The 27634-nt window shown below is 34.4% G+C and overlaps 1 protein-coding gene across 1 annotated transcript; it reads left to right on the forward strand.

Annotated features, from left to right (window-relative positions):
- The first annotated feature begins 11946 nt into the window (after positions 1-11946).
- Positions 11947-12876, forward strand: LOC124358454. Its single transcript, XM_046810750.1, has one exon. It carries the CDS (start codon positions 11947-11949, stop codon positions 12874-12876), a length of 930 nt encoding a protein of 309 aa, XP_046666706.1.
- The last annotated feature ends 14758 nt before the right edge of the window (positions 12877-27634 follow it).

The raw sequence follows: 27634 nt of genomic DNA on the forward strand, positions 1-27634 counted from the left end.
AAAATTAACATATCTAATTCTAAAGACAATAAATAAAAACTAATAAAAAGTTATTTAACTTGTACCATAGTTATATGATAATTTATTTTTTAAGAAAATAATAAGAATAAATTCACAAATTTATAAACCTTTGTATATCTAAAAATATATTTAAATACACTTGATTAAACATACTATAATAATAGAAAAATATGCAACCATTGAAACAAATTAAGATGAACAGGAAAACTTTGCATCATATAAAAATATAAACTTTAAACTATAAAATATTCGTAATTACATTATTTAATGTAATTGAGGTTAATAGCTCAAAACAAGTGTTATTTACATAATTTCCTTCATTTTTGTTATCTTAGTATGAGTTGTCAAGAGCTTCAACTGATTTTAGCACTTTCAATTTATTACTTTCCTCATTAAGTTGGTATGAGTAGTCGCTCAAAAGTCAGTTTCTTATGTTCTGGGGAGCTTACATTATAGCAAGACGAAAGAGTTTACAGATTAAAGACTAACATATCAGTAGTATGTGCTACTTTTGGATTTGACTACGCAATGGTTGTCCTACATTATTATCTTCGTAGACTGATTAACTCTTCGTTTGGTTGTACATAGACATTTGTGGTGTTATTCTTATCAGAACGTTTTTCTTATATTTAGTCTGCATAGTTTCTAATTGACTATTGCCCACCTTTATTATAAAAAACCGGGTATTTTATGTTTTTTCGTGTTTTTTAACCTTTTGGTTAGTTATACACATACTTTAGTTGGCATTTCTATCTGGGTTTTTATCTTCTTCCTCTGTATTGTTTCTAGTTAACCATTGCACAGTGTAGGAGCCACATTGCAAACTCTTTATCTTCAGTGTTGTTTCTAATGCTTTTGTCGATTTAGAGACGGTACTCAAGGAGCTACGGAACAACTAATTTCAAGGCTACTTCAAGTAGGGATGGGTTGTCCGAATGTAAATTAAAACAAAGGATTGAGGGAATGGATTAGTAGAGAATCCCTCTACCCGAGAAATCCATCCTTATAAAGTGAGTCTATCTTTCTGAGTATCACGACTATCTTCAAAGTTCCCGGAAATAAAAGTTTGTATCAGCTACTTGAATACATGCCACAGTTTTCTCTTAACCAGATTTTAAACATTTTGATATAAGATGATTATTAGTAGATATGAATATGGGGTTCCTAGCGCACTTTCGGAGCCAACAGAAAATCAAGGGAAAATACTGTTTAAAGGACAATAAACGAATCTGTAAAATCAAACAGTAACTCACGAATGAAAAATTAACTGAATCTATAGCTGTTTGCTTCTACTTTCTTGAGCTGTCAAATCAATCTATTTGAAATGTCTGCTACGAATAAACTATAAATTAAAACTTATAAACGGAAATGATGGAATTTGCTAACAATCACTCGAGAAGTCGGGGAGAATGTGAGTAAAACCACATTCTTTTGACGAGGTTCTTCATTTAATTTCTCCAAATGTACTATAAAATCATCAAAGATTTCAGGCTTAAAATCGTAATCAAATTCAACATCCAGATAATGAAAAAATACAGGTAAAATCTTCTCATAATAAACGTGTGTCTCGATACCTACAAACCTAATGTATTCTTTGAAAAGGAAAATAATTTTTTCAACGGTTCTAAGAGATAAGTAAAAATTTTTATTCTGTTTTCTAAATTCTGTAACAAATTTTGTTTGTTTTTTACCTCCATATTGCAATTTTGTAAGCAGGTTATTCAAATGTGTTAGTTTATTTCGAAATTTCTTAGGTTTAGGTCTTTCGTACAAAATTAAATTACAACCTCTACAAACTAAATATCTTTTATCGATAATTTCTCCTCTATTAGAACACTTGTAACAGTTGGCATTATACTCTTCCATTTAAACAGAAAGATTTTTTGTTTAAATGGAGATTATGGAACTAACTCTGCCGAGATATAAATTTTTCAGCGCAAATGTTTCTGTTTACATTTCTACAACAGAGATAAATATAAATAATTTCATTCTATTGTACAACTATTTAGGATATTTTGTCTATGATTACAAAGATTATTCCGGAAGAAATCGAGATTTTTCATCAGCGAAAGAGTATATTTTTGAAGTTTTAGAAGGAATGAAAGAGAATAATATGAACATAATCAATTATTGTAAAAGACAAAATGGAATATTAACAGATCCAGATAAAGTCAAGTCTATTATAGATTTCCCTGCTCCAACCACGATAAGAGAATTGAGAAGTTTCTTGGGACTTGCCGGATGGTATAAGAGGTTCGTCCCTGAATACTCTAAACTGGCAGCACCAATAAATCGTCTACTTAGAAAGAACGTTAAGTGGAATTGGTCTGAAAAGGAAAATAAATCTTTTGAAGGAATCAAGTCCCTCTTAGCGAAATCACCAATTTTATCCTGTCCAGATTTCTCCAAACAGTTTTATATACAAACTGATGCTTCAGACTTCGGGTTAGGGGCAACTTTATTTCAGAAGTACGGAAATCAGGAACATGTAATAGCTTTTTCCAGTAGGAGTCTTCAGCCTCATGAGCGCCCATATTCTACTACAGAAAAAGAATGTCTCGCTGTACTATACGCCTTGAGAAAATACCGGCCATTAAATCGAAGGTTATCATGTTGTTGTAATTACCGATCACCAAGCCTTAAAATGGTTACATAATCTCAAAAGTCCCTCCGGAAGAATAGCCAGGTGGGTTCTCGAATTACAACAATTTGATTTTGAGGTAGAATATCGTAAAGGTTCATTAAACAAAGTGGCAGACGCCCTGTCACGTATTCCATATTCACAGACTGTAATCGAAGCCCTCTCTACCACAGACAATATCCCAAAAACATCAGAAGACGGAGTACAAAAGGATTGGTACTATCATACAATACAAAAAGTTAAAAAGTGGCCTGATAAATACTTACGATATAAAATTGAAGATGAAAAATTGTATAAGCACATTTGGAATAATGTGGGAAGGAATAACCAAACTACCACTTCACCTTGGAAACTCTGTATACCACGGGAAAAGATACAGGAAATCCTCATAGACAATCATGATAAGGCAACAGCAGGACACCTAGGCATAGCTAAAACTATAGAGAGAGTCAACCGAGTGTATTACTGGCCGGGAATGTTTAGAGACATTTCAAAATACGTCCGGAAATGTCACAAGTGTCAAATGTTCAAGCATCCGACACATTTAAAACAAGGGGAAATGCAGTTTAGAAATATTTCCGGTCCATGGACAACGGTAAGCACGGACCTCGTTGGTCCCTTTCCAAGATCGACCAAAGGCAACAAGTACCTAGTGATGTTCCAGAACTCATTTACTAAATGGATCGAACGTGTTGCAGTTAGATCAGCCACCGCCAAAACAGTGGGGCAAGCGTTTAAGGAAAGGGTTATCTTACGCTTTGGGACCCCTGAAATTTTAATTTCCGATAACGGCACCCAATACACTAGCCAATTGTTTTCTCAGCTATCAGATGAACTAGGAATAAGACATAAGTTCACTCCCCCCTATACACCGCAGGCAAATCCCGTAGAACGGGCAAACAAAGTTATAGAAACAATGATAGCACAATACCTGGAAGAATCACAGAAGAAATGGGATGTTTTACTCCCGGAGTTTATGTTCGCTATGAACACAGCCACACATTCATCTACAGGATTCTCACCCGCCTATTTGAACTTCGGTCGAGAACTAAGGACTCCAAAAATGTTGACGCTACCAGAATTTTACGGGGAATCTACGGAGCCTACATCACAACCACCGGAAATGAAAACCATCTATGGGTTGGTAAGAAGGAATCTCGAAAGGTCCTATGATAAGCAAAGACACTATTACAACCTACGCCGACGTCCGTACAAACCGAAAGTCGGAGACCCAGTCTATTGTAGAGAAAGACACCTGTCCTCAGCGGAACAGTCAATTAATGCCAAACTCCTACCAAAATATACAGGTCCCCACATTATTACCAAAATCCTCTCACCGGTAGTCGTCGAAGTCAATAAAAATAGCAAGCATGTGAAAATACATGTCAAAGATTTGAAATCCACGTAAAAAAAAACAAAAAAAAAAACAAAAACAAAAAAAAAAATGGTGCAAAAAGAAAACAGAAAGTATTCAAATCAATTTTAAGTATAAACTTTGTGGCATCTGGTTTATCATGGCATTAACAGATAAGAACATTCCTGTCCAGACCTGAAACTGATAATCTAGGATTGATTAAAACTAGCATAGACGAAATACAGTCAGTCCTAAGTCTGGAGCTACTACAAGTACCATCAATGGAGCTAACCAGTGAGGATTATGCGGCGATCGTTAACAACGAGAGAATTAGCGATAAGGTAATTACGGCTTACCTTAACTTACTACAAGTGAGGGGAACCAGGTCCCAATGGCCCACCATCTTTGTGTACAACACCAACTTCATGAAGAAAGTTCTCTCCGAGAAGTACAGTGCAGTCGCCAGGTGGACTAAGAAGGTAGACATTTTTCGTTTCGAGATGCTCTTGGTGCCCTATTTTGTAGAGAACATTCGACACTGGGTATTAATAACAATAGACATGCGAACAAAACAAATTACCGTTTTCGACAGCATTCATGGGGACCACACCGCAGCCATAGAGAAATTGACAGAATACTTAAGTGCGGAAGCACTGAACAAAAGAAACGAAATTCTACTAACCAAGAAGTGGAAACTGCTGGGGAAGGCAGGCCCCAAACAATATAACACAGTGGACTGCGGAGTATTTTTGTGTATAACCGCTGAGGCCTACACAGCTGACCGCACAATCACTTTCACACAAAGTGACATCCCCTGGTTAAGGGGAGTAATTGCGGAGGAGCTGAAGAGCGGCAAACTGCAATCTCACCAAAAACCACCTCCCCATATCCCTGGAGTTAAAGCCCCACCAGTGAAGAAGGGTCGAAAGAAAATAGTACGCAGCACCTCACCGATGTTCGTGCCCAATCCCTCCCAGACTCCGACAGACGCCGATCCACCCAAACCGGAGTTACAGGTAATAAAAATAAAAAATACAGAAGGGCCATCTCCAAGAAAACCGATGATTAAAATGGAGGAACGTTATATGGAAATCTCATCGTCAGAAGATGAGGAGGAAGGAAACAATGCCGCCGCAACATTGGAATTGTGTCTTCAGGAAGAGGATAGGCTTCTGACTCTAAAAGACCTAGAGGAAATCATAGAGGAAGTGACCACAGGAGAACCCAAACATCAACCCTCCAACGTCCAGGAAGAACTGGGGACAGACTGGGACGTCCTATCAATACACGACATTGAGTCCCTTGACCTCAAGGAAGCAGAAGACCAGGTCAACCCACAGCACCGAGCAACAGTTATTCACCTGGGGAAGTCAATTGAAGTGCTCGGGGGACATACGGCATCCTCAGACAGACCAACCGTAATTCAGCAAATATCGCTCGATGCCAGAGAGGTAACCTTCTCAGGAGAGGCAGGACGTTTGGACGAGGATACAATGACCATCACGGTACCCCAACTCAACCCAACCCAGAGAACCATCTTCAACGGAGAAAACAACGAAGAAGAGGCTAAAAGACAGGAAGCAGCGGACCAGAAAAGTGAAGCGGCTGGGGAAAGGTACTAGGAAGTACAGGGACCGACAAACAGGATCCAAGTACTGGAAGAAATAACCTTACATTCTTGGTTATTATTTTGTGTTTATAGTATTAAAAAGTTATTATTGATTTTTATTATTATTATTAAGAAGTTGTTGATTTTTATTACTATTAAGATGTTATTTTTATTCTTTGATATTGTTAAGCAAAAGTTGGTTAATTTATGTATCTTATGTTGGTTTCTATTTTTCTTAGACAGATAAAAAGTTCTTAGATTGTGTGTGTATAAAAAGAAATAAAAAAGGGAAAAAAATTTTTTAAAGAGAAAAAGTATTTTTGAGTTCTTTATTATCCTTTTAAATATTTTAGAAAGAAATGGGAGAGTGTAACGAAGTGTTTGAGTCCCCAAGTAGTAACGGGGGGAAAGGCCGTACTTGGACGTGGAAGGTCGAAAGAGATGAGACAATTTGTGTGGGTGGGATTAGAAATGTATAATAAATCAAGCAATGCCCTACTGCTAGCCAGCCCCCACCATAACAGGCAACCCCCACCACAACTCTTTCACTAGATAAGCAGGAGGCGTGGAGCTGGCAAGGCAGTCGGGCCCTAGCGGCCTGACCAGTCGGACGGGCGTGTTGAGCCCCCGACACCCCCGCATGGGCGTGTTGAGCCCGCGGGACACCGGACAGGCGTGTTGTTGAGCCCCCGGTACCTCGTCGGGCGGGCGTGTTGAGCCCCCGACACCCCCGCATGGGCGTGTTGAGCCCGCGGGACACCGGACGGGCGTGTTGAGCCCCCGGTACCTCGTCGGACGGGCGTGTTGAGCCCCCGACACCCCCGCATGGGCGTGTTGAGCCCGCGGGACACCGGACGGGCGTGTTGAGCCACCGGTACCTCGTCGGACGGGCGTGTTGAGCCCCCGACACCCCCGTATGGGCGTGTTGAGCCCGCGGGACACCGGACGGGCGTGTTGAGCCCCCGGTACCTCGTCGGACGGGCGTGTTGAGCCCCCGACACCCCCGCATGGGCGTGTTGAACCCGCGGGACACCTCCGGACGGGCGTGTTGAGCCCCCGGTACCTCGTCGGACGGGCGTGTGTTGAGCCCCCGACACCCCTGTATGGGCGTGTTGAGCCCGCGGGGCACCGGACGGGCGTGTTGAGCCACCGGTACCTCGTCGGACGGGCGTGTTGAGCCACCGGCATCTCCGCAGGGGCGTGTTGAGCCCGCGGAACATCGGAAAGGGCGTGTTGAGCCACCGATGTCATTAATAACAGATGTGGTTGGATGGGGATGGCCCCCCACTCCTTCCACATGTTATCTGATACATATAAAGAGAGTTTGTATGTTCTCAGATTCATTCTGATGCAGGATCGCTACCTGATCAGAAGTACTCGTAGGAGTCGTGATTTTGGATGTGATGGTCCTGCCAGCCAGTCGAGAGGACACGGAGCTAGGGGACATCATACGCCGCTGTTTCAACCGGGGACCATAGAGTCATGACAGCTATGCTGATCTCCGAAGCCTGCTACTAGACCTCGAGCACTTCAACGGAGGTTAAGGAGCTTACGGGGGGCTACCAGTCGATCCCAGGACTGCACCTGACGAGATCGTGGTTCGATACCCAGCTCGGCCATCCAGCTCCAGGTCCAGTGCGGGAGTTCTCAAGGGAACACCAAGTTGTAAATATTAGAATTAAGGAATCAGAGCTCATTTGTATATGGTGTACATAGACTGGGGATAGATGTAATAAAGCAGACCAGTGTTTCACTTAAACTGTGTTTCTCATTTTACTTTAGTGACCCAGGATAGAATCCCCTTACAAAAGACTAGTGCGGAGGTGGGTTTTCCCGCGGGATAGAAGTGTTTAGTGAGAGAGAGGAAAACCCCCTTACAAAGCTAAAACAAATCATCGTTAATGTATATTACTAACATTTATTATAACTAGAAAAACATATTTCGAGTCGCATAATTATCTCATGTATTAAGATTTCTTTACAGGTGATAACCAAGTAATTATACACAGACTGATTCTTTTCTTTTAAAACTGTATAACTGACAATAAACGTACCATAGCATCTTCAATATATTAGTAATATTCTTTGTTAATTCTGCTAATGCTTCATACAAACTACACCATCGGCATCTGGAACCTTACTTATTTTATGACAATAATAACAATAAAATCAGATGTATTGGTCTGATGTTTGCTTAAATATTTATGAAATACATTTTTCTCAAAGTACCACTGAATCTAACTAATTATAACAAACATTAAATATTACAAATCATACTGCCAAGGCTAACGGTTATGACAACATTATGGCGGGCACTGTTGGAATTCTTTTGCTGTAAGAAATATAATAGAGACAATAATAGTATTTAGAAGATTATTACATCATAATTGTCTTTTATTTAAAAAGTCCGGTAGTAATATGTAAAGTCTATTTATAAAACAGAGACTGAAGTGAATGTACAAGTAGCTAGTGAATGTACAAGTAGATTACAACACTATGATAAATATATACATTTGTGTTTTTGAGAATGATCTACACACTACTAATTCAAATAAAGCGTCGCTTACAGCTCACTCAAGTAATACATGAAATATAAAAATACAGCAAGCAGCAATATAAAGGCATGATGCATATTTTTGACATCAGAGACATCAATCTTACAATAAAGCTCGTCTGGTATCTATTCGATACCCAGAAGCAATCCAGTCTCAAAAAACTAGATGATAAGGTGCTCTTTTTTTTTTCATCAGGTGCACAACATGAATGCAACATGTCAGTCCAGGCAGCTTGCTCTTCAATCAATCAGTTATTTTATCAGTAAATACAATGTTTACATTGCGGGACAAGGTCAAGATAATATTTTACATACATTGTTACGGCTTAAACATCCTAAAATGTAGTGTAGCCAAAACATTCATGTCGTGTAGCATACATGTTATTCCAAACCTTACAAAAATTGTCTTCTTTTAGGCAATTAGAAAATTTAAAAGATAGAAAATATAATAAATAACAGTTAACATTTTAAGACATCTCATCTACAGAGTGGACAATATTTAATGGAGAGTAGCCTATATTGACTAGGTTATACAAGGTCATACGCATAAATTGTCTTTATTTAGGTTAGCTTGAAACATTGTAAAATGTAAATAGGCAAACAATAAACATAAGGTTATCATTTAAAACAACAATGAGCAGCAGTGATTAAAAGATGGATATAATTTTAACAAGACGAAGACTCTGTGCATCACAAATGTTAAATAATAGAAATATCAGCGGTACTGTTAGATATTATTAATAAACCAGATACTTAAAATATACTTACATTATGACTACAAAGAGGCGATTTGTTACACAAATTTATACATAATTGTGAGATGGTTTCAGAATCTTGCTAAGTCTAGAGTAGGGTTGACATAGAAGTGAATTATTTCTTTAAAAATGACAATGGATACTACTTTTAATAGGATACTGATGTAAATTCTACTTAAGTTTAACAAAGGAAGAATATATAAAATTGATTACAGTAAATATATTTACTTTGATAAACAGACTTGTACAGTGAGTTTTGTATGGTTACTCAATTACTATCCTTAGAACTTCTCTTTTGTAGGATCAATACTTTTCACTATATAACAAGATACTGTTACAAAAAGCAAAGTAGACCTGCTAAGGTTATCTTTTAGGATGAGCTATTTGAGTTTACATAAAAAGGTGACTTTAGATAGTTTAGTATTAACATACAGAATATGCGCTGGCCATGATACTTTTGAATCCAGACCGAGAATACCTAGGAGTTTAATAGAGTGATTCCTAACCATTGACATAGTAACAACAGTACAGCCAGTCGGCTCTCAAAGCTCAACACACTCCCGCACATAAGAGCGTACTTTGGTGGTAGCCTATGTGCAGGTAACACATAAATGTTACACTAAATATGGTTAGGAATCACTCTATTAAACTCCAGTAAGCATTTAAAAGTTTAACTTTTTCAACTTAAGGAAAGGAAATAATATTGATCCCCTTACAAAATGACCTATAATGTATTCCTCTAACTTAAACCGTGCCATTTAAGGATTCGTCCTTTGAGTTTCGGATGTAGCATTTTTTCCAGCAGAGCACTTTAACTCATCGTACTCGTTTATTTCCTCATTTAAGGTTTCTTTTGACTCCTTGCTGACTAGCCACTCTTGTAGTAGATAGTAAGTTACAATTCCGCTTTAATTAATGCTCTTCAAGCTGCCTGGACTGACATGTTGCATTCATGTTGTGCACCTGATGAGAAAAAAAGAGCACCTTATCATCTAGTTTTTTAAGACTGGATGGCTTCTGGGTATAGAATAGATACCAGACGAGCTTTATTGTAAGATTGATGTCTCTGATGTCAAAAATATGCATCATGCCTTTATATTGCTGCTTGCTGTATTTTTATATTTCATGTATTACTTGAGTGAGCTGTAAGCGACGCTTTATTTGAATTAGTAGTGTGTAGATCATTCTCAAAAACACAAATGTATATATTTATCATAGTGTTGTAATCTTTCCAAATATACATTACCGTGATAATTTTACGGCTAAGAATTGTTTGATAAAAACACAGGACTGAGAGTGGTAAAACGAAGTCAGAGAATCACATGGATTATGCACCATGCGTCTAGCTACTTGTACATTCACTTCAGTCTATGTTTTATAAATAGCCTTTACATATTACTACCGGAATTTCTAAAAAAAAGAAAATTTTAATTTAATAATCTTAAAAATACTATTATTTTCTCTATTATAATTACTTTCAGCAAAAATTCCAACAGTGCCCAACATAATGTTGTCATAACCGTTAGCCTTGGCAGTATGATTTATGATATTTAATTCATTGTTATAATTGGATAGATTTAGTGGTACTTTGAGAAAAATACATTTCATAAATATTTAAGCAAACATCAGACCAATCCATCTGATTTTATTGTTATTATTGTCATAAAATAAGTAAGGTTCCAGATGCCGATGGTGTAGTTTAAATGAAGCATTAGCAGAATGAACAAACAATATTACTGATATAGTGAAGATGCTATGGTAGGTTTATTGTAATTTATACAGTTTTAAAACAAAAGAATCAACCTGTGTATAATTACTTGGTTAAAAAGAAATCTTAATACATGAAATAATTGTGCGACTCGAAATATGTTTTTCTAGTTATAATAAATGTTAGTAATATACATTAACGCTGATTATTTTTAGCTTACATAAAGTAAATAAAAAAAATATTTGTTAGGTCCAGTAAGCATTGATGTAGTTTAACTTTCCCAACATGAGAGCCAATAAAATTATTTTACATATACTACAACAGGACCTGGTAAGTTAAAAGTATATTGTAATTTTACATACAATTTATTAAAATATATAAACTTATTAAGTGCTGTTATCTGTTATCTCTGTTAGAAAAACTCATTAAGAAGTAGTACATCTTGGCTTGCTTACATTTAATATTTTTGACAAACTTCTTGTGGACCGTACTTCTTTGGATGCGAAGAGTACTAAATACCCTAAACAATTAATTCTTGAGTCCAGTAAGTATTTTAAAAGTTTAACTTTTTCAACTTAGGCAAAGAAAATAATATTGATCACCTTACAAAATGACGTATATTATATTCCTTTAACCTTAAACATCGCCCTTTCTAAAGGATTCGTCCTTTGAGGTTCGGATGTAGCATTTTTTCCAGTAGAGCACTTTAACTCAACGTACTCGTATATTTCCTCATTTAAGGTTTCTTCTGACTCCTTGCTGACTAGCCACCCTTGTAGTACTGTAGATAGTAAGTTACAATTTGTGCTTTAATCAATTAACTAAGATAATTTCTGTTACTGAATCGAAAATAGTAAACTTGGCAGATCGTACCAGTTGTAATTGACCAACATTATTATTAATAACATTTCCATATCTAAAGATTTATTTCAACAGCGCTTTTAATCCTATTCTGGTTAAAAACCAGTTTCTTTACGTTAAATAAGAGATCTTAAGGGCTCACTAATATTTTAAAAGTGCTGGTAAGCTTAGATCCTTTCTTTCTATACAAGTTCGCAAAATATGCTGGGAAATTTGTGAACAGCTTATATTTTAAGATATTAGGATATAACATAAGTAGGGATCCATATATCTGTAGGAAACATTTTGACTACATGCACAATATCAGTCGTTATCAGTCAGCCGAGCAGTGCGGACCTTATCACTGTGCGCCGAGCTCAAGGTCATAGTGAGCCACGTGTAGGTCGATCGTGTTCCGACACTAATAATTTTTATAAAAATCGCGAAGTGACGATTTTCAAATAATGCCGGTTAACTGCAGTGTCTGTAACTCAGCGTGTGATGGTGAACCTAACTTGGTGAGGTGTGCAGAGAACTGTGGAGCAGTGTGCCATCTTAACTGTGTTCCGCAGAAAACAAGGAGTTCCAAGAAAGATTGGATATGTAATTCCTGTAAACCGGAGTCCTCATCAGTGGCCAGTAGCAAATCAGCAGGAACCACGACCATCAGCAAGGAGTTTCTAGTCAACACTATCGAGGCATTCAAGAAAGAAATGCTGAAAGAGTTGAAGAAGATTGCCACCGAGAACGTTAGCCTCAGCACCTCGTTGAGCTTCCTCAATACCACAGTTGAGGAAAGTAACAAACTAATGGAGAATGTCAGGAAAGAATTAAAGAAAACCCAGGAAGATAACCTTAAGCTTCAGAAAGAGAACTTGGAGCTGCGGAACAACGTATCCAATCTGGAGGTACGGGTGAGAAACCTAGAACAATACTCCAGGAAACAAAATATAGAAATCGACGGAGTTCCTGAATCAAATAATGAAGATGTTTACGCCATCATCCACGACGTTGGGAGAGCCATCGGAGTCGAGCTGAAGAGAGAAAGAGTGGTAGCAGCTCACCGCATACCTTCCTTTAATAAGAAGAGGACGCCGCCTATCATTGTCCGGTTCTCTACCTTCGAGGAAAAGGACGTCTGGATCAGCAGCTTCAGGAACGTGCGACCACTGACAGCCAATAAGATCAACCCGAGATTCAACTTACAGAATAAAGTGTTTATCAATGAACATCTCTCGCCAGAAAATAAACAACTCCTCTCAAGGACCAAAGAGGCTGCGAAAACGAAGGGGTACAAATACGTGTGGACCAGGGACGGCAAGATCTTCGTGCGAAGAGGCGAAGGAGAAAAATGTAAGAAGGTTGACACTTTCGCTGATTTAGATAAGTTGTAAATAGTTTATGCTACTCGTAATTAGATCTAAGTATGTTATTTTTTAGCTATTTTCTATTCATATTTAACTCTTTAACACTATATGAGTTGTATATTTAATACATTGGATCAGTCTTTCTTCCCTGTAAACAAATTCAATCATATATCGTTTATACATCAAAATATTAGAAGCCTCAGGAAAAACTTTGATTTACTTTTAATGTATTTGCAAAAGCTAGAACGAAATATTGATGTTTTGATCTTAACTGAAACTTGGATTTTTAATAATGAAATAACACACTACCAAATACCTAATTATACCTCCTTCTCTAACTGTAACGAGACGTACAGATCAGGTGGCATAGTGGTTTTCATCAATAATAGAATTAAGGCAAATGTTATAGAATGTAAGATGACAACTGCAGATGTATTACTACTACAAATCTATTTTGACAACCTAATATTTTCATTACTTTGCGTTTATAGAATGCATGAGTTTTTAAAATTGGAGTTTGTAAAAGAAGTGGAACCTGTTCTCAAACAATTAAAACCAAATTCTATAGTTATTGGAGATTTTAATATAGATATAGGAAAACATAGTCCCGAATCTGAAGCCTACCTATCTCTGTTCCAAAATAATAGTTTTAACTCGCTTATAAATGATAACACTAGAATAACTACAGAACATGCTTCATGTCTGGATCACATTTTCGTCAGGCACAAAAATCTAACAAACTTCAAAACAGGAATTTTTCACATTAACATTACCGACCACAGTTTAACAGCATTAACTCTAAATAACTTTAATGTACACAATTTGCAGCGCAACAAAGAAGTGGCAATTAAAAAAATTAACTTTGAGGGTGTTAAACATTATTTATTAGCTTCCTCCTGGGATGCAATCTATCATACGACAGACGTTGACCTGTCACTAGATATGTTTTATGATACATTACATGAAAGTATAATTTCAAATACCAATGAAAAAGTATTTCTGCCGAAATTCAGCAAAGCTAAATTCAAAAGTCCGTGGATAACGGAATCACTGTTAAAAAAAAATAAATAAGAGGAACAAATTAGTAAACATTTTGAAAAATAGACCGTATGACAAATCTTTTTGCAATTACTTTAATAAATTTAAAGACAATCTTCAAACCGAGATAAGTTGTACAAAGAAAAACTACTACCACAATTAATTTCATCGCAATGCAGGTAATTCAGCATATCAATGGAAAACAATCAACAGTCTAATTGATAGAACTGATAAAAAACTAACTACTAAGATAAGACTGGAGGACGGCACCATAGTCGATAAGCCAGAATCAATAGCCGACATATTCAATGAATACTTTGTATCAGTCTCTCAACAGCTGATAGCCGGCCCCTCCCCCCCTCGCGAGGCAGCCCTCGCACACTGTCGCCGTCAACCGCATTCCATGTTCCTGAGTCCTGTCACTCCGCTAGAAATAGCAAATACCATTAAATCCCTAAATAATAAAAGATCTACTGGAATTGACAATATATCAGTCCAATTAATAAAACATATTGAAACTGCTATATCTGAAGTATTATCATATATTGTCAACTTAAGTTTTGAAGCAGGCAAATTTCCTTCTAAATTAAAACAAACTATAATTGTACCTATTTTTAAGAAAGGCAGCCCCGAAATGATACAAAACCACAGACCGATTGCTCTATTGCCTATTATATCTAAAATGCTTGAGAGGTGTATTAAATCTAGGCTACTTTCATTTTTAAATAACAACAACTTTTTTTCATCTAACCAATTTGGCTTTACTAAAGGTAAAAGTACAGAATAGGCTATTGCAACTTTTATGGAGGGAATTTTAAACAGCATAAATAATAGTCATAAATGTACAGGATTATTTATAGATTTTTCAAAGGCCTTCGACCTTGTTGACATTGACATACTTCTAGACAAATTAGAACTCGCTGGAATAAGAGGACCTTTGCTAAACTGGTTTAGTAGTTTTCTAAAAGAAAGAACCCAGCAAGTAAAAATTCAAAACTGTCTCAGTCACGCAAAATCTATTGTGAAAGGTGTACCCCAGGGATCGGTACTGTCTGCAACACTATTTTTAATTTTCATAAACGATTTAATGAATGTTCCATTCAAGGGTAAAATAATAGCATTTGCCGATGACGTTGCCATCCATTACTCCAAGAAAAGTTGGGAGAACATATGGGTCAACAATAATGAAGATTTGCAGTCCTTGGGAACCTGGTGTATTAACAACAGAATGAAAATAAATGCTGAAAAGACAAACTTTATTAATTTTGACCTAAAACAATACTCTTTCCCTAATACTTTAAAATATCACGATTATTTAAATTGCTCAATCAATGATAACTGTCCCTGCCCGATTATTAGTCAAGTAACTCATATAAAATATCTGGGCGTAATTCTAGACGAAAACGCTTCATGGAAGCAACACATCTATCATCTACAGACCCAATTAAGAAAAAATATAAGAACGTTCTATTATTTAAGAAATCTTTTAACCGATGACCTTTTACGTATGCTATATTTTGCCTTAATCCACTCAAGACTGATTTATGGTATAGAAGTGTGGGGTGCAGCAAACAATACCACACTAAATCCATTAGAAATCATACAAAAACACTTTATAAGGATCATAACATTTAAATCCAAACACGAACCGTCCTTGCCTCTATTTCGCCTCCTAAAAATTCTGCCTCTGAAATACCTTTTTATTTTTAAAGTATTAAAAATGTTTTACATACGTAGTGGAAATAAATGTTCAAAACAATTCCGCTTCTATACCAGGGCAGCTTCAAAAGTAACAGACATTAGACCAAAAGTGAATAAAACTATATTCAGTAAAACATTTATATTTTTAGGCCCAAAAATTTTTTATATTTTACCGATAGACATAAAAAACAGTCAAAACATAAGGCTATTTCAGATTAAATTAAAATCATGGCTGTTTGATAAAGACAACATTAATGACCTGGTAGAAATATTACATTAGCTATAATTATGAAAATTAAAAACGAATTCCTATTGTAGAATATATGGAATAGAGTTTATATGCGTTTGTGTAAATATTTTTAAGTATTCAATTGTTTGGCTTTATTTAATGTATTGGTTGTTTTTAGTTCACCTACTGACGAGGTTACTTAGTGAAGTAAATAGTTTACTTAGTTTATTTTACTTACTCGTATTAATGTAAAGTGTACTTTGGTTCAGTTAAATAAATAAGTGCTGACACTGCAGCGGACCGCTAGGTTATAAGTAATATTTAGACTGTTTGATGTAAGAGGTTCTTGTTTATTTTCATTGTGCTAGGCACCTTTACTTGATGCGGTGACTAGTCATTCCAAGTTTTTTACATATGTTTACCTTTGTTATTTGATGGTGGAATAAATACATTCTTATTCTTATTCTTCTTATTCTTCTAAATATAAATAAAATATATAAATATAAGGGGGGGAGGGCACGAATATATTGTAAGTGGCACTTACAACAAGACTCAATCAGCTGTACAGAGCATCGATGTAAATGTAGTCCCTGGCGTCACTGTTTACCATAATTCGAATTGCGCCGTGCTCAGTCGCCATTTTGTTACGTCAATGGTTTATTATATAATTTAAATATAATATAAAAAATCTTCATATTGTATATGGCTTGTTTACCAACACAATTATCGATAGCGTAATACATAAAATAATGTTTTTAGTTGTTTTAATGTAATACAGGGCTATGTTTCTGTATATTTCTAATATTTACTTATCATTTTAAAATGAACGAGTTTCTAAAACATTTATAATTTAAAAGTATGTGTCTTTATACTAATCCCTTCATACAATTGCAGTAAGTAACTGGCGGAATGCAACAGATAATCTGCTCTCCTGTTTATTCACGGATTCAGGTTCAAATGCGTTTACACAACGTCAGCATTTCAATATTTGAGAAGCAATACATTAATAAGTCATCATACTTATAAGAGTCTTACTTTTTTTAAATCTAACCTGAATCTGTGATTGAGGTTCAGTCTTATTAATACTGCAGCATAGACTGTAACTGTAGGAGCAATACGGACAGATGTAGGCACAGTTACCTCCAGTTTCCGGTCCTCGCTTCCTCACGCTTCAGTGGTCACATTTCCGGTCTTAAATTTCTAACTTCTACAGACAGCTTCATATAATCATCGAATATCCATTGGTTAATTAATCCACGGATAGAAGTAATGTAAAACTGCATCGAAACTGATTCCTTAGTAGAATCTAAAATATTTTAATTATATAAAATTTCATCTGACAAAATAATTCTATAATTGCTTTTGGTAGCGTAGTATTTACACGTACTTTACACTAAGTTTTATTTATTATTTACATTTTTGGTTATAATTTGATACGTATATTTTAGTTTACTAAAGTAAACTAAACTAAGTGAACTTAAGTAGTTTGAATAAGTGTTAAAATCTTCATATTTTATAATTGATAACCTCAAAATATGAAACAAATATAACAACAAGTTAAAAAAAAGGCTAAAGATGAAATTTGATGTATGAAACCATGATAGGTTTTGAATTTCAATACAGTAAAATTCTGGAGATTACACAGACACACACACACACACACACACACACACACACACACACACACACACACACACACACACACACACACAGTAACTAATTAAATCTTAATTTGGTTTTAAATTAAAAATTTTCTTTAATAACATCTTAGATAATCTTAGCAATTAATAACAAAAATAGACATTTTAAATGTAGCAAATAGTACTATATGCCCAATGGCTTATTATGACTGCGACTGGACTTCGTATCTAGTGAAACACATACGCTTTATAAGTCATTACAAAAAACCTAATTAATAATTAAATAGCTTCTAACATTGCAACAAAATTGTGTTTATACGACACATTGTCATTTTATTCAATAATGTGTATTAAATTAAGAGAATAAAACGTATAATTTTAAAACCTAAAATTCAAATATAATTATTCACGGTTAAAGATTAAGTACGGTTACATTTCAAAGTTATTTAAGCAGATGGGTTAGTGGCGATTAACGTACTTCGTAAAAATATAGTAAAACATATGTCTAAATGAAGTATTTAAGACAAAAAAGATCAAAAACATGTTATATGACGGGAGGGTAGAATATTTTGTAATACCTATTTAGTCCAGTACCTCGTGTAACTTATTAGTTACAAATATGTCTAAATAAAGTATTTGATACTAAACAGATCAATGAAATGTTATATCACGGGATCTCCAAATATGGTTTTGTGAACCGTCAATCTTTGTGTTTAAATACTGTTGGTTCGCTCAAGTTTGCCAATTAGTGCACGTCTGACACTCGAAGTGGCAAATAATCCTCAACATATGATAAATATCTCGTGATAACAAATCATGGCTACAAAGGTTACAATAAAATTAATCTTGTCACGAAAAGATTACAATTAACCTTGTTACGAAGGCAGTTACAATATAAATATCTACATTCATGTCATCATTTACATATAATAACATATACTGTACTTGCTGTAGATGGAGCTTGTATTGGTCACTGTTAAATTACATTAAAATACAAAACCAATATTTAATACATTTTATTGTGAGGCCTTTCGATATCCAAGATACCTTCATCAGACACATCACAAAAATGTGATGTGTCTGATGAAGGTATCTTGGATATCGAAAGGCCTCACAATAAAATGTATTAAATATTGGTTTTGTATTTTAATGTAATTTATACTGTACTTATTCATCTAGTTATATAACAAATCATAGATAAATAACTCTTATTGCTAGGACGACAGAACGTGATAACCATACGGTGTTGAGTGTTAGTTACATAATTGAATGTGGCTAGAACTAGTTAGTGAAGTGGAATGGCCAAGGCGGCAGCTCGCGTGTCAAACTTGAGACAGTTGCCTGTTGGTCCGTCCCTCCCAGCATAGCTCAAGGCAGTGGTGTCAAGTTTATAATCTATGGAAAACATGAATTTCTTGGAATCATTTTCTTTCCGACAGTTAAAACTTTATATATATATATATATATATATATATATATATATATATATATATATATATATCTCCAACCACAAACGTATTCACTTACTTTAAATAGCTTCAGTTTTATATAAATAATATAAAATATTAATATAGTGATATTAAAACATAGTTTTAACATTTAAATATCACGTATTAGAAAGACTGTTTCTACTTTGTATTATAATCCATACAAAAATGGTTTAATCATATACAGCCGGCTGATTAGTTAATTTAAAGACGTAGAGATTGATAAAGATTACCATACAGCTGAACAGTCACGTCGCACTGTTCATTCTGTTGTTAAGGTAGACTCTAAGCTCTGTATTTATTTTACTATGCATTGCCAAACAAACGCAACTGGTTAAATACGGTTTTGTATTTTCAAATAAGCATTTTAAAATTTCATCATAAAAATTTGTTAAACAAATCGTTATTTTATTGTTTCATATTATATGACGAATAACATAAAGCTCGTTATTGTATTGATATACACTATCAAATGCGTTTATAAAACGTGTTTTTTTTTCCTTTTTGTATAGTATTTTATATTCTTTTTCACACGGTTAAAATTTTAAAATTCACAAGTAGTATAGTACAATAAATATGATTTAATGATGAAGAACTGTAAATCTGATCATGAGGATATATTGTCTACTAAAATGGATTTTTAAAACGAAATTGTCCTAATAATTATTGGAACGAATGTTCGGCAAGATATACATATATTAAATATTACGTATACATGAAACCTTAACCACACGTTAATATTGCATCAGTCTGTTGGTAACTATCGTTAGTTATACCGAGTTTAATAAACACCGTCGAATTTGTTTACTAATCCGATCCGATATTTGGCATGAACATTTCTTGTGAATACGTCAGCCAATATTTATGTATATTCTCCTGCTAAGCATGATTAAGGCCATACGTAAGTTCCACGACCACTAACTAATCTGTTTATCAGTTGTAATGATTATTGTCATTTTAGTTACTACTAAATTAATTTAATGAATTACGGATAATTAAAGATTACCACGTTAGATTATGTATTATACAACACTACACGTTACGGTATTGATACAAATGTGTTTACACAACGTTCGCATTTCAATGTTGGAGAATCAATACGATAATAAGCCATCATACTTGTAATAGTCTTACTTTTTATAAAATCTAAATTAATTTAAGATGGGGACTAAATTTGTATTAAATAATTAATGGGAAAAAGCAGTAAAAAACTTAGATAGTAATGCGTTGCTTTTGAAAGTACTTGCATCGCCGTTGATAGCGAAATTTGTACGCATATATCTGTCCAAGTGTATTTGTGGTAAGGCAATTACGTTTTCCCTAGTCGACAAAACGTTTTATGTTCTTTGAGTAGTCGCTAGTGATGCGAGGGCATTTTCCCCAGCGCAGTTCACGTTTTGCAAGTCTCGGCCTTTTATACTTATCTCTCATGTCTGTCACTCCCATACTGCTACCCTCTACAGTCTCCTAGGGTTGTGACACAGAACCAAAAGAGTCTGTTTCATGACTAGTAACTTCTAACTGTTATTTGGGTGAACTGTATCAGAGAAACTCTACTCTCTACTCGATTTGTTTTTTTTCATCTTTTATGCAGTTTTTTCTACACCTTTCCTACTGCCCTTTAATTAGACATAATCTGCAGCCTTAACAGTTTTGGTTTATAACTAATCCATTTAATAAATTAAGGTTAATGCGTCACTTGATATCCTTTGGAGAATTAATGTAGCTTTTAGTTTTAAATTTATTATACTGCGGGATTTTACAGCACCAACTACCAACTATGATACTACGAAGTCCATGAAATATAAATGCCGTAAGTTCTGGAGAAACTTTAAACGTTCTGAGCAAACTTGTTAATGGGATACTGTCATTGTGGATCATAAAGTTACTTAGTTTTGTATCTAAGATTTTACAAGACATTCGATATTAAACATTTGTCATAGAATTCATAATCAATAATGTAACTTTATGAAATAAATTAAAATATTTTAGCATGACATATTTAGATGAAGTATTTGTGTTTAATTAATGTACGAGGCCCAATAATATTAGTATACAGTATGTGATTTAAAATGTTTAAGCTCGAAATAAATTATAGATATTAACTTAGGCGTAGAGTTTAGACTATCTGAGAAAGTAGCAAGTGCTAGGGAACAATCGTTTTGAGGGACGTTTTAAATAAATGTTTACTTAGCACTGGTGGCGAGAGAAAAGAAGAGACCTGGCCCGTACCGGCGCACAGCTATGTACTAGTGTGTTGCCGCGCGGTAATTCCATAACTCTGCTCCTGCGTAGGTAGGTTTCTTCTCTGTCATAGTGAGTCGGTGTACTGGGAGTTGGTAGTTGGTGGCATGCCTAGTATTGTAATTGTGATATTGTGCACCGGTTCTTGCTGCTTCAGGTGACTTAATATGGAGAAAGGTGATAGTTTCCAAGATGTAGAGATTGGCAACAGTGAGAATTCTTAGATCTTTAAATGGATGCCTGCAGGATTCCCTTTGCTGGAGGTTGCTAAGAATTCTGATTGCTCTCTTCTGATGGACTACGAGACGTTGCATGTTATTCGCTGAGGTGCCTCCCCAGGCAGCAATCCCATATCGAAGGTGACTTTCGTATAGGGCGTGGTAATCAGTCTTGGCTGTTGCTGTGTCACATGTACTTTTTATCCTGCGAATTACATATAATGCTGGGCTCAACTTTTTGCACAGAGAGTCTATGTGGTCTGTCCATGTAAGGCGGTCGTCAATTTTTATGCCCAGGTACTTCGAAGTGTCTGTTAACTCCAGCTCTTGTAGTCTCCCTGCAATTTCCTTGTGTCTTCCTAGAACCAGCTGTTTAGTTTTATTTTCATTTACGACAAGGTCATTTCCATGACTATATTGAAAAGCCATATTCAGAGCAGTGTAAGCAGCTATTTCAAGTTGATCTGGTTCTTTTTTACCTAGTAAGAGCACTGTATCGTCTGCATACATCAGCGATTGTCCGAGATTTTGCATGAAGCTAGGTAGGTCATTTGTGTATAAAATGTATAAGACCGGTCCTAATACAGAGCCTTGAGGTACACCACGCGTGATGGGCTGTGGTACTGACTTTATTTGACGTCTTAAATTGTTTGAGGTGTGGTTTATTTCTACCATTTGGTTTCGTCCTGTCAGGTAACTTTTTATCCAGTCATGTGATTTTCCATTTATTCCAAAAGTCGTCAGTTTTTCTAAGAGATGTCCATGACTAAGGCAGTCAAATGCCTTACTGTAGTCAATTAGAATGGCAGTGGCTGTGTTACCTTCTTCCAATTGGTCTATTAAAAATTCCACGAGGCTAATAAGAGCTGTTGTTGTTGGTCTTCCAGTCAAAAACCCATGTTGGTGGGGTGTCAGAAGTTGATTAGTTATTATGTGATGGAGCAATCTGTTTAGTATCAATTTTTCAATAACTTTGGAGAAAGTGGGTATTAATGAAATAGGGCGGTAGTTAGCTGCTTGTGTAGTGCATCCTTGCTTATATTTAGGGTACACTTTGGCTAGTTTAAGTGCTGTCGGGAATATTCCAGAAATAAAAGATTTATTTATTATGTTAATTAAAGGTCCAATTAGTTCTTCTTTACAAACTTTCAAAAGTTTTGTTGAGGCATTATCATATCCAGCTGAGGTTTTAGTTTTCAATGATTGGATAATTTGTTCTATTTCTTTTCGGGTTGTGTGGTGCAGAGTGAAATTTGGTATGTCTGGGTTTGGGGCTGGTAGAATTTTGTGGTTTCTTGGCTGTTTACTGTTTAGTATAGTATCTTCAGCTACGTTTACGAAAAATTTATTGAGATAATCTGCAATTTTTGTGGGATCTCTTATGAGTTTTCCCTGTACGTCTAGTGCTGCGGGAAGGTGCTATTCCTCTTTTGGCTTTCTCTCTGAGTTAATAACCTGCCAGACTGCACTGGATTTATTATCTGCTGATGAAATTGTTTTTATGTTTTCTTGGCGTCTAAGATGTTTTAGTCGTAGGTCGTACTCTTTTTTTAGAAGGGCTACATTTCTTTTGTCAGTTTCATCTCCTGTAGTGTTGTAAAAATCTTAGGCTTCAGTGAATTGCCTCCTCAGATGAACTGCTATGGGGTCAGTTAAAGTTTGTATGGCCCGCTTGGTCCTCTTTTTCAATTTTATTATGGGTCAAGTTGAATTGATGGTAAAAGAAAGGGCACTGTTAAAGTTATTGTATGATTCCTCTACATCATTCGTATGGAAGACTGATGTCCAGTCTTGCTGACGGAGCAAAGTTTTCAAGTTAAGCAGATTACTGTTGCTCATGTTTCTGCGCTCAGTAGCAGGTGGGGGTGGTATGTGTTTGTTCCATTGAATGGTGCAGAGTTGACCAGTGTGATCCGAGATGGCCGTACTTATGACTTCAACGTGAATCTTTTCTGGTTCGAGGTTAGTACAAACACAGTCAATTTGCTTAATTAGAGTACATAAAAAATATTTTTAGGTCCAGTAAGCTTTTATGAAGTTTAACTTTCCAACATGAGCCAAAAAAGGATACTAATAATACTATAACAAGACCTGGTAAGTTAAAAGCATTTAGTAATTTTACATAATTTCTTTGACTGCAACCTATGATCGTTTAAGTGCTTGTTTCTGTATTAATTTCTGGTAGAAAAACACGTTAAAAAGTAGTACATCTTGACGTGCTTACATTTAATATTTATAACAATCTTCTTGTGGACCGTCCTTCTTTCAATGTGCGGAGTCACTAACTGCCCTAAAACATTCATTCTTGGGTTCAGTAAGTATTTGAAAAGTTTAACTTTTTCAACTTATGCCAAGAAAATAATATTAATCCTCCTAAAAGAGGACCTACATCGTATTTTTTGCAACTTTATACGGGCGCCATTCTTTGAAGGATTCGGTCTTTGATGTTCAGTTTGTAGCTTATTTCCAATGAGCAATTTAATTTAACGTACTCGTTTAAGGTTTCTTCTGACTCTTTGCTGACTAGCCACCCTTGTAATAGATAGATTGTAAGTTACAATTCGTGCTTTAATTAATTAACTTTAATTAACTAAGATAATTTATACTACTGAATCGAAAAGAGCGAGCTATGCAGATCGTACCAGTTGAAATTGAAAAATATTATTTTTAATAATATTTCTCTGGATAAAGATCTATTTCAACAGTCTTTTTAATCCCATTCTTGCTAAAAAAAACTATTTCTTTAGGTGAAATCAGAGTTCTTAGGGGCTCCCCAATGTTTTGTAAGTGCTGGCAACCTTAGATCCTTTCTTACAATACAAGTTCGTAAAATATGGAGGAAACTTTGTGAACACCTTGTATTTCAACATATTAAGATATAACATACGTAGGGATCCATATATCTATATGTAAACTTTTTGACTAAATGTACAATGGGAATAAAATATATAAATATAAGGACCGACGGTAATATATTGTAAGTGACACTTCCAACCAGACTGAATCACATCACTGATCAACGATGTAAATGTAGTCCCAGGCGTCACAGTTTACCATAATTCGACTGATGCTACACTGATTCAGTCGCCATTTTTTCATGCCAATGGGTTGATCTACGTTTTAAATATACCTTATAAAAATCTGTTATCTTATATGGTTTGGATACCAGCACAATTGATAACTCAATGCATATAACATCTTTTCTAGATGCTCTGATGTAGTGAATAGCTGCGTTTATGTATAAAAAATGTATGCAATAAGCTTATTTAAAAATCAATCATTTCAAAACATTTACCATTTAAAAGTATGTGTCGTTATACAAATCCCTGTAGAGAATCGCAGTAAGTAACTTTGGCGCAATGCAACAGATAATCCTCTCTTTAGTTTATTCACGGATTCAGGTTGTCTCAATCACTACTGCAGCATAAACTTTAACTACAGGAGCAATACAGAAGACATCTAGGCACAGTTACCTCCAGTTCCGGTTCTTGCTTCCTCACGCTTCAGTGACCACAGTACCGGTCTTCAATTTCGGACACTTACAGATGGATTCACATGATCATCCAAAATCCTTTTGTGAATTAATGTGTAAAACTGTATTGAACTGATGCCTTAGTAAAATATTTAAAATGTATAATTTTATCAGATAAAAGGAATTAAATAAATATTACACGTAGTTTAAAACGTAGTTCATACTATTTATTTATTTAATGTTTATTATTATACATTCTTATTCACATTTTAGTTTTCATAACTCCAAATAGTTGAAAAACTCCAGGTTTTATCATTGAAAACCCCTTAATGTGAAACAAATATTATAATATTAATAAAAAAATGAAAATAATGCAGTTTTATGTATGAAATAATGATATTGTTCAATTTTCATAAAATAAACTTCTAGAGATTTTACACACAGTAACTAATTAAACCTTTATTTGGTTTTGAATGTTTTAAAATTAAAAGATATCATAAAATATTAATTTACTAATGCAGGAATGGACATTTAAAATGTAGCAAATAGTATGTATAATGGCTTAGTATGACTTTGATTGATCTTCATATCTAGTGAAACACATCCGCTTTATAAGCAATTAATAACTTCAATAATATTTAAATAACCTTTTGAATTAAAGTTATTAAACACGTACGAATAGCGTATACTACCAACATTTTTATTAGTCGTATGTTCATAATAAACCACTTAAATTTACTAAAAAAATTTTAAAATTACAATTGGTATTAATATGTACATCTGCTAATATGATTTGGATTTGAAAGTAAATATAATATATAAATTTAATTTAAGGGACATATTACACTGCAGCAGGTTTCATTCTATTGACGTAAGGTACTGAACTTAGCCGTAAAATACGTATTTAGTTTTAGTTTTTATAACTCCAAATAGTTCAAAAACTTCATATTTTATAATTGAAACCCCCTTAATGTGAAATAAATATTATAATAATTATAAAAACGTGTGAATGATGCAGTATTGTTTATGAAATAATTATATTTTTGAATTTTAATAAAGTTAAGTTCTAGAGATTTTACACATTATAACTAATTAAACCTTTATTTGGTTTTACATTAAAAATATCTAATATATCATAATATTATCTAGATATCTAAACTATTGCAAGACTAGATATTCAAAATGTAGCAAATAGTATGGCTTAGTATGACTTTGATTGAGCGTCGTATCTAGTGAAACACATCCGCTTTATAAGCAATTAATAACTTAAATACTATTTAAATAGCATTTTGAATTAAAGTTATTAATCACGTATAAATAGCATATACTGCCAACATTTGTATTACTCGTATGTTCATAATAAACTACGTATAGTTACTGAAAAATGTATTTTAAAATGATAAATGGTATTAAAATTTCTATGTGCTAATATGATATGGATTTAAAAGTAAATATAAAATATAAATTTAATTTAAGGGACATATTACACTGTAGCATATTTGGGTCTATTGACCTGAGGTACTGAACTTAGCCGTAAGATATATATTTTAAAATATACACATGACGTGAAACTACTTTGTAAAAAATATATCTAAATGAAGTATTTAATACAAGCAAGATCAATTACAAGTTTTCTGACGGAAGGTTAGCATATTGTGTAATACCTATTTCGTTCAGCCCCTAGTATAACTTATTAGTTACAAATTTGTCTAAATTAAGTAATTGATTCCAAACACGTTGGATTTCTGATAACTTTTTATCTGACGAAATTTCAGAATATTGGTTTTTTGTATTGGGTTTTCATCGATAGTTAAATGAATTAGATGGAATAGTAAAAACTATATAAAACAAGTTAGGTGTATGCCACATCATTAGCCACGTAATTAAGTTTACTAAGGTTATGTGCTAATTTTAATTCAATAGCTACATAATTAACGTAAAAATATCATCTTATTGTAGTGAGATTTTACAAATGTTTTAGTCAATTGATTTTCTCGACTCCATTATGGTTGCCCAGTTCAAATGTAAAAATATTTGATAAAGCTCAGACAAAATCCATGTAGTGACAAATTCATCGAACATCAAGCCTATACAAAAATGAAATGATTCATAAAAATGGTCAATTATTTGTAACGCTCACTAATAAAACCACCAATAAATTCATTCAATTCAAATTAACGTAATGTTTATAAACATCATTTACATAAGAAAATACTTGCTCCAGACTGCGGATACTTTTCCAGACTTTCTTCGGGAATAGTTATTTTATATCAATACCTTTAGAGCTTCGAAAATTTTGAGTTTTAAGTTAGTCACAATATTGCTAATAGCGTTAAATTATTAGCGTTATACAATATACTTAATCACTATTATCATATCTTCAGGTGTGTCTAAGATTGGTTTTCAGTAACATATTAAAATTGAATTACTAGCAAATAAAATTAGTAAACTAAAATGCGCAGAAGATACATTTTATTTTTATGATGTAGGCTTAATAGTATACAAAATAATAAATAAAATGTCAATAATTATGTCAGTACAACTAATTGTTACTAGATTATGGTATGGATTAAAATTTTATACTCAGACAGAACTCTTTCTATTAAATTCATGACTAAATATTACTGAACTTCATTTTTAATATAACTAATTATATCTCAATTAGCAATACTTTTTCATCTAGGAAATAATGAACCTTCACTATAAAACTTTAAAATGAAATGAAACATGATGAAATGTAGACATTTTCGTAACTA

Source organism: Homalodisca vitripennis, chromosome 3 (genome assembly GCF_021130785.1).
Source record: "Homalodisca vitripennis isolate AUS2020 chromosome 3, UT_GWSS_2.1, whole genome shotgun sequence".
NCBI lineage: Eukaryota > Metazoa > Arthropoda > Insecta > Hemiptera > Cicadellidae > Homalodisca > Homalodisca vitripennis.

What these genes read in the sequence shown, in the direction of transcription:
- LOC124358454 (XM_046810750.1), top strand. Translation starts at nt 11,947, where the DNA reads ATGCCGGTTAACTGCAGTGTCTGTAACTCAGCGTGTGATGGTGAACCT.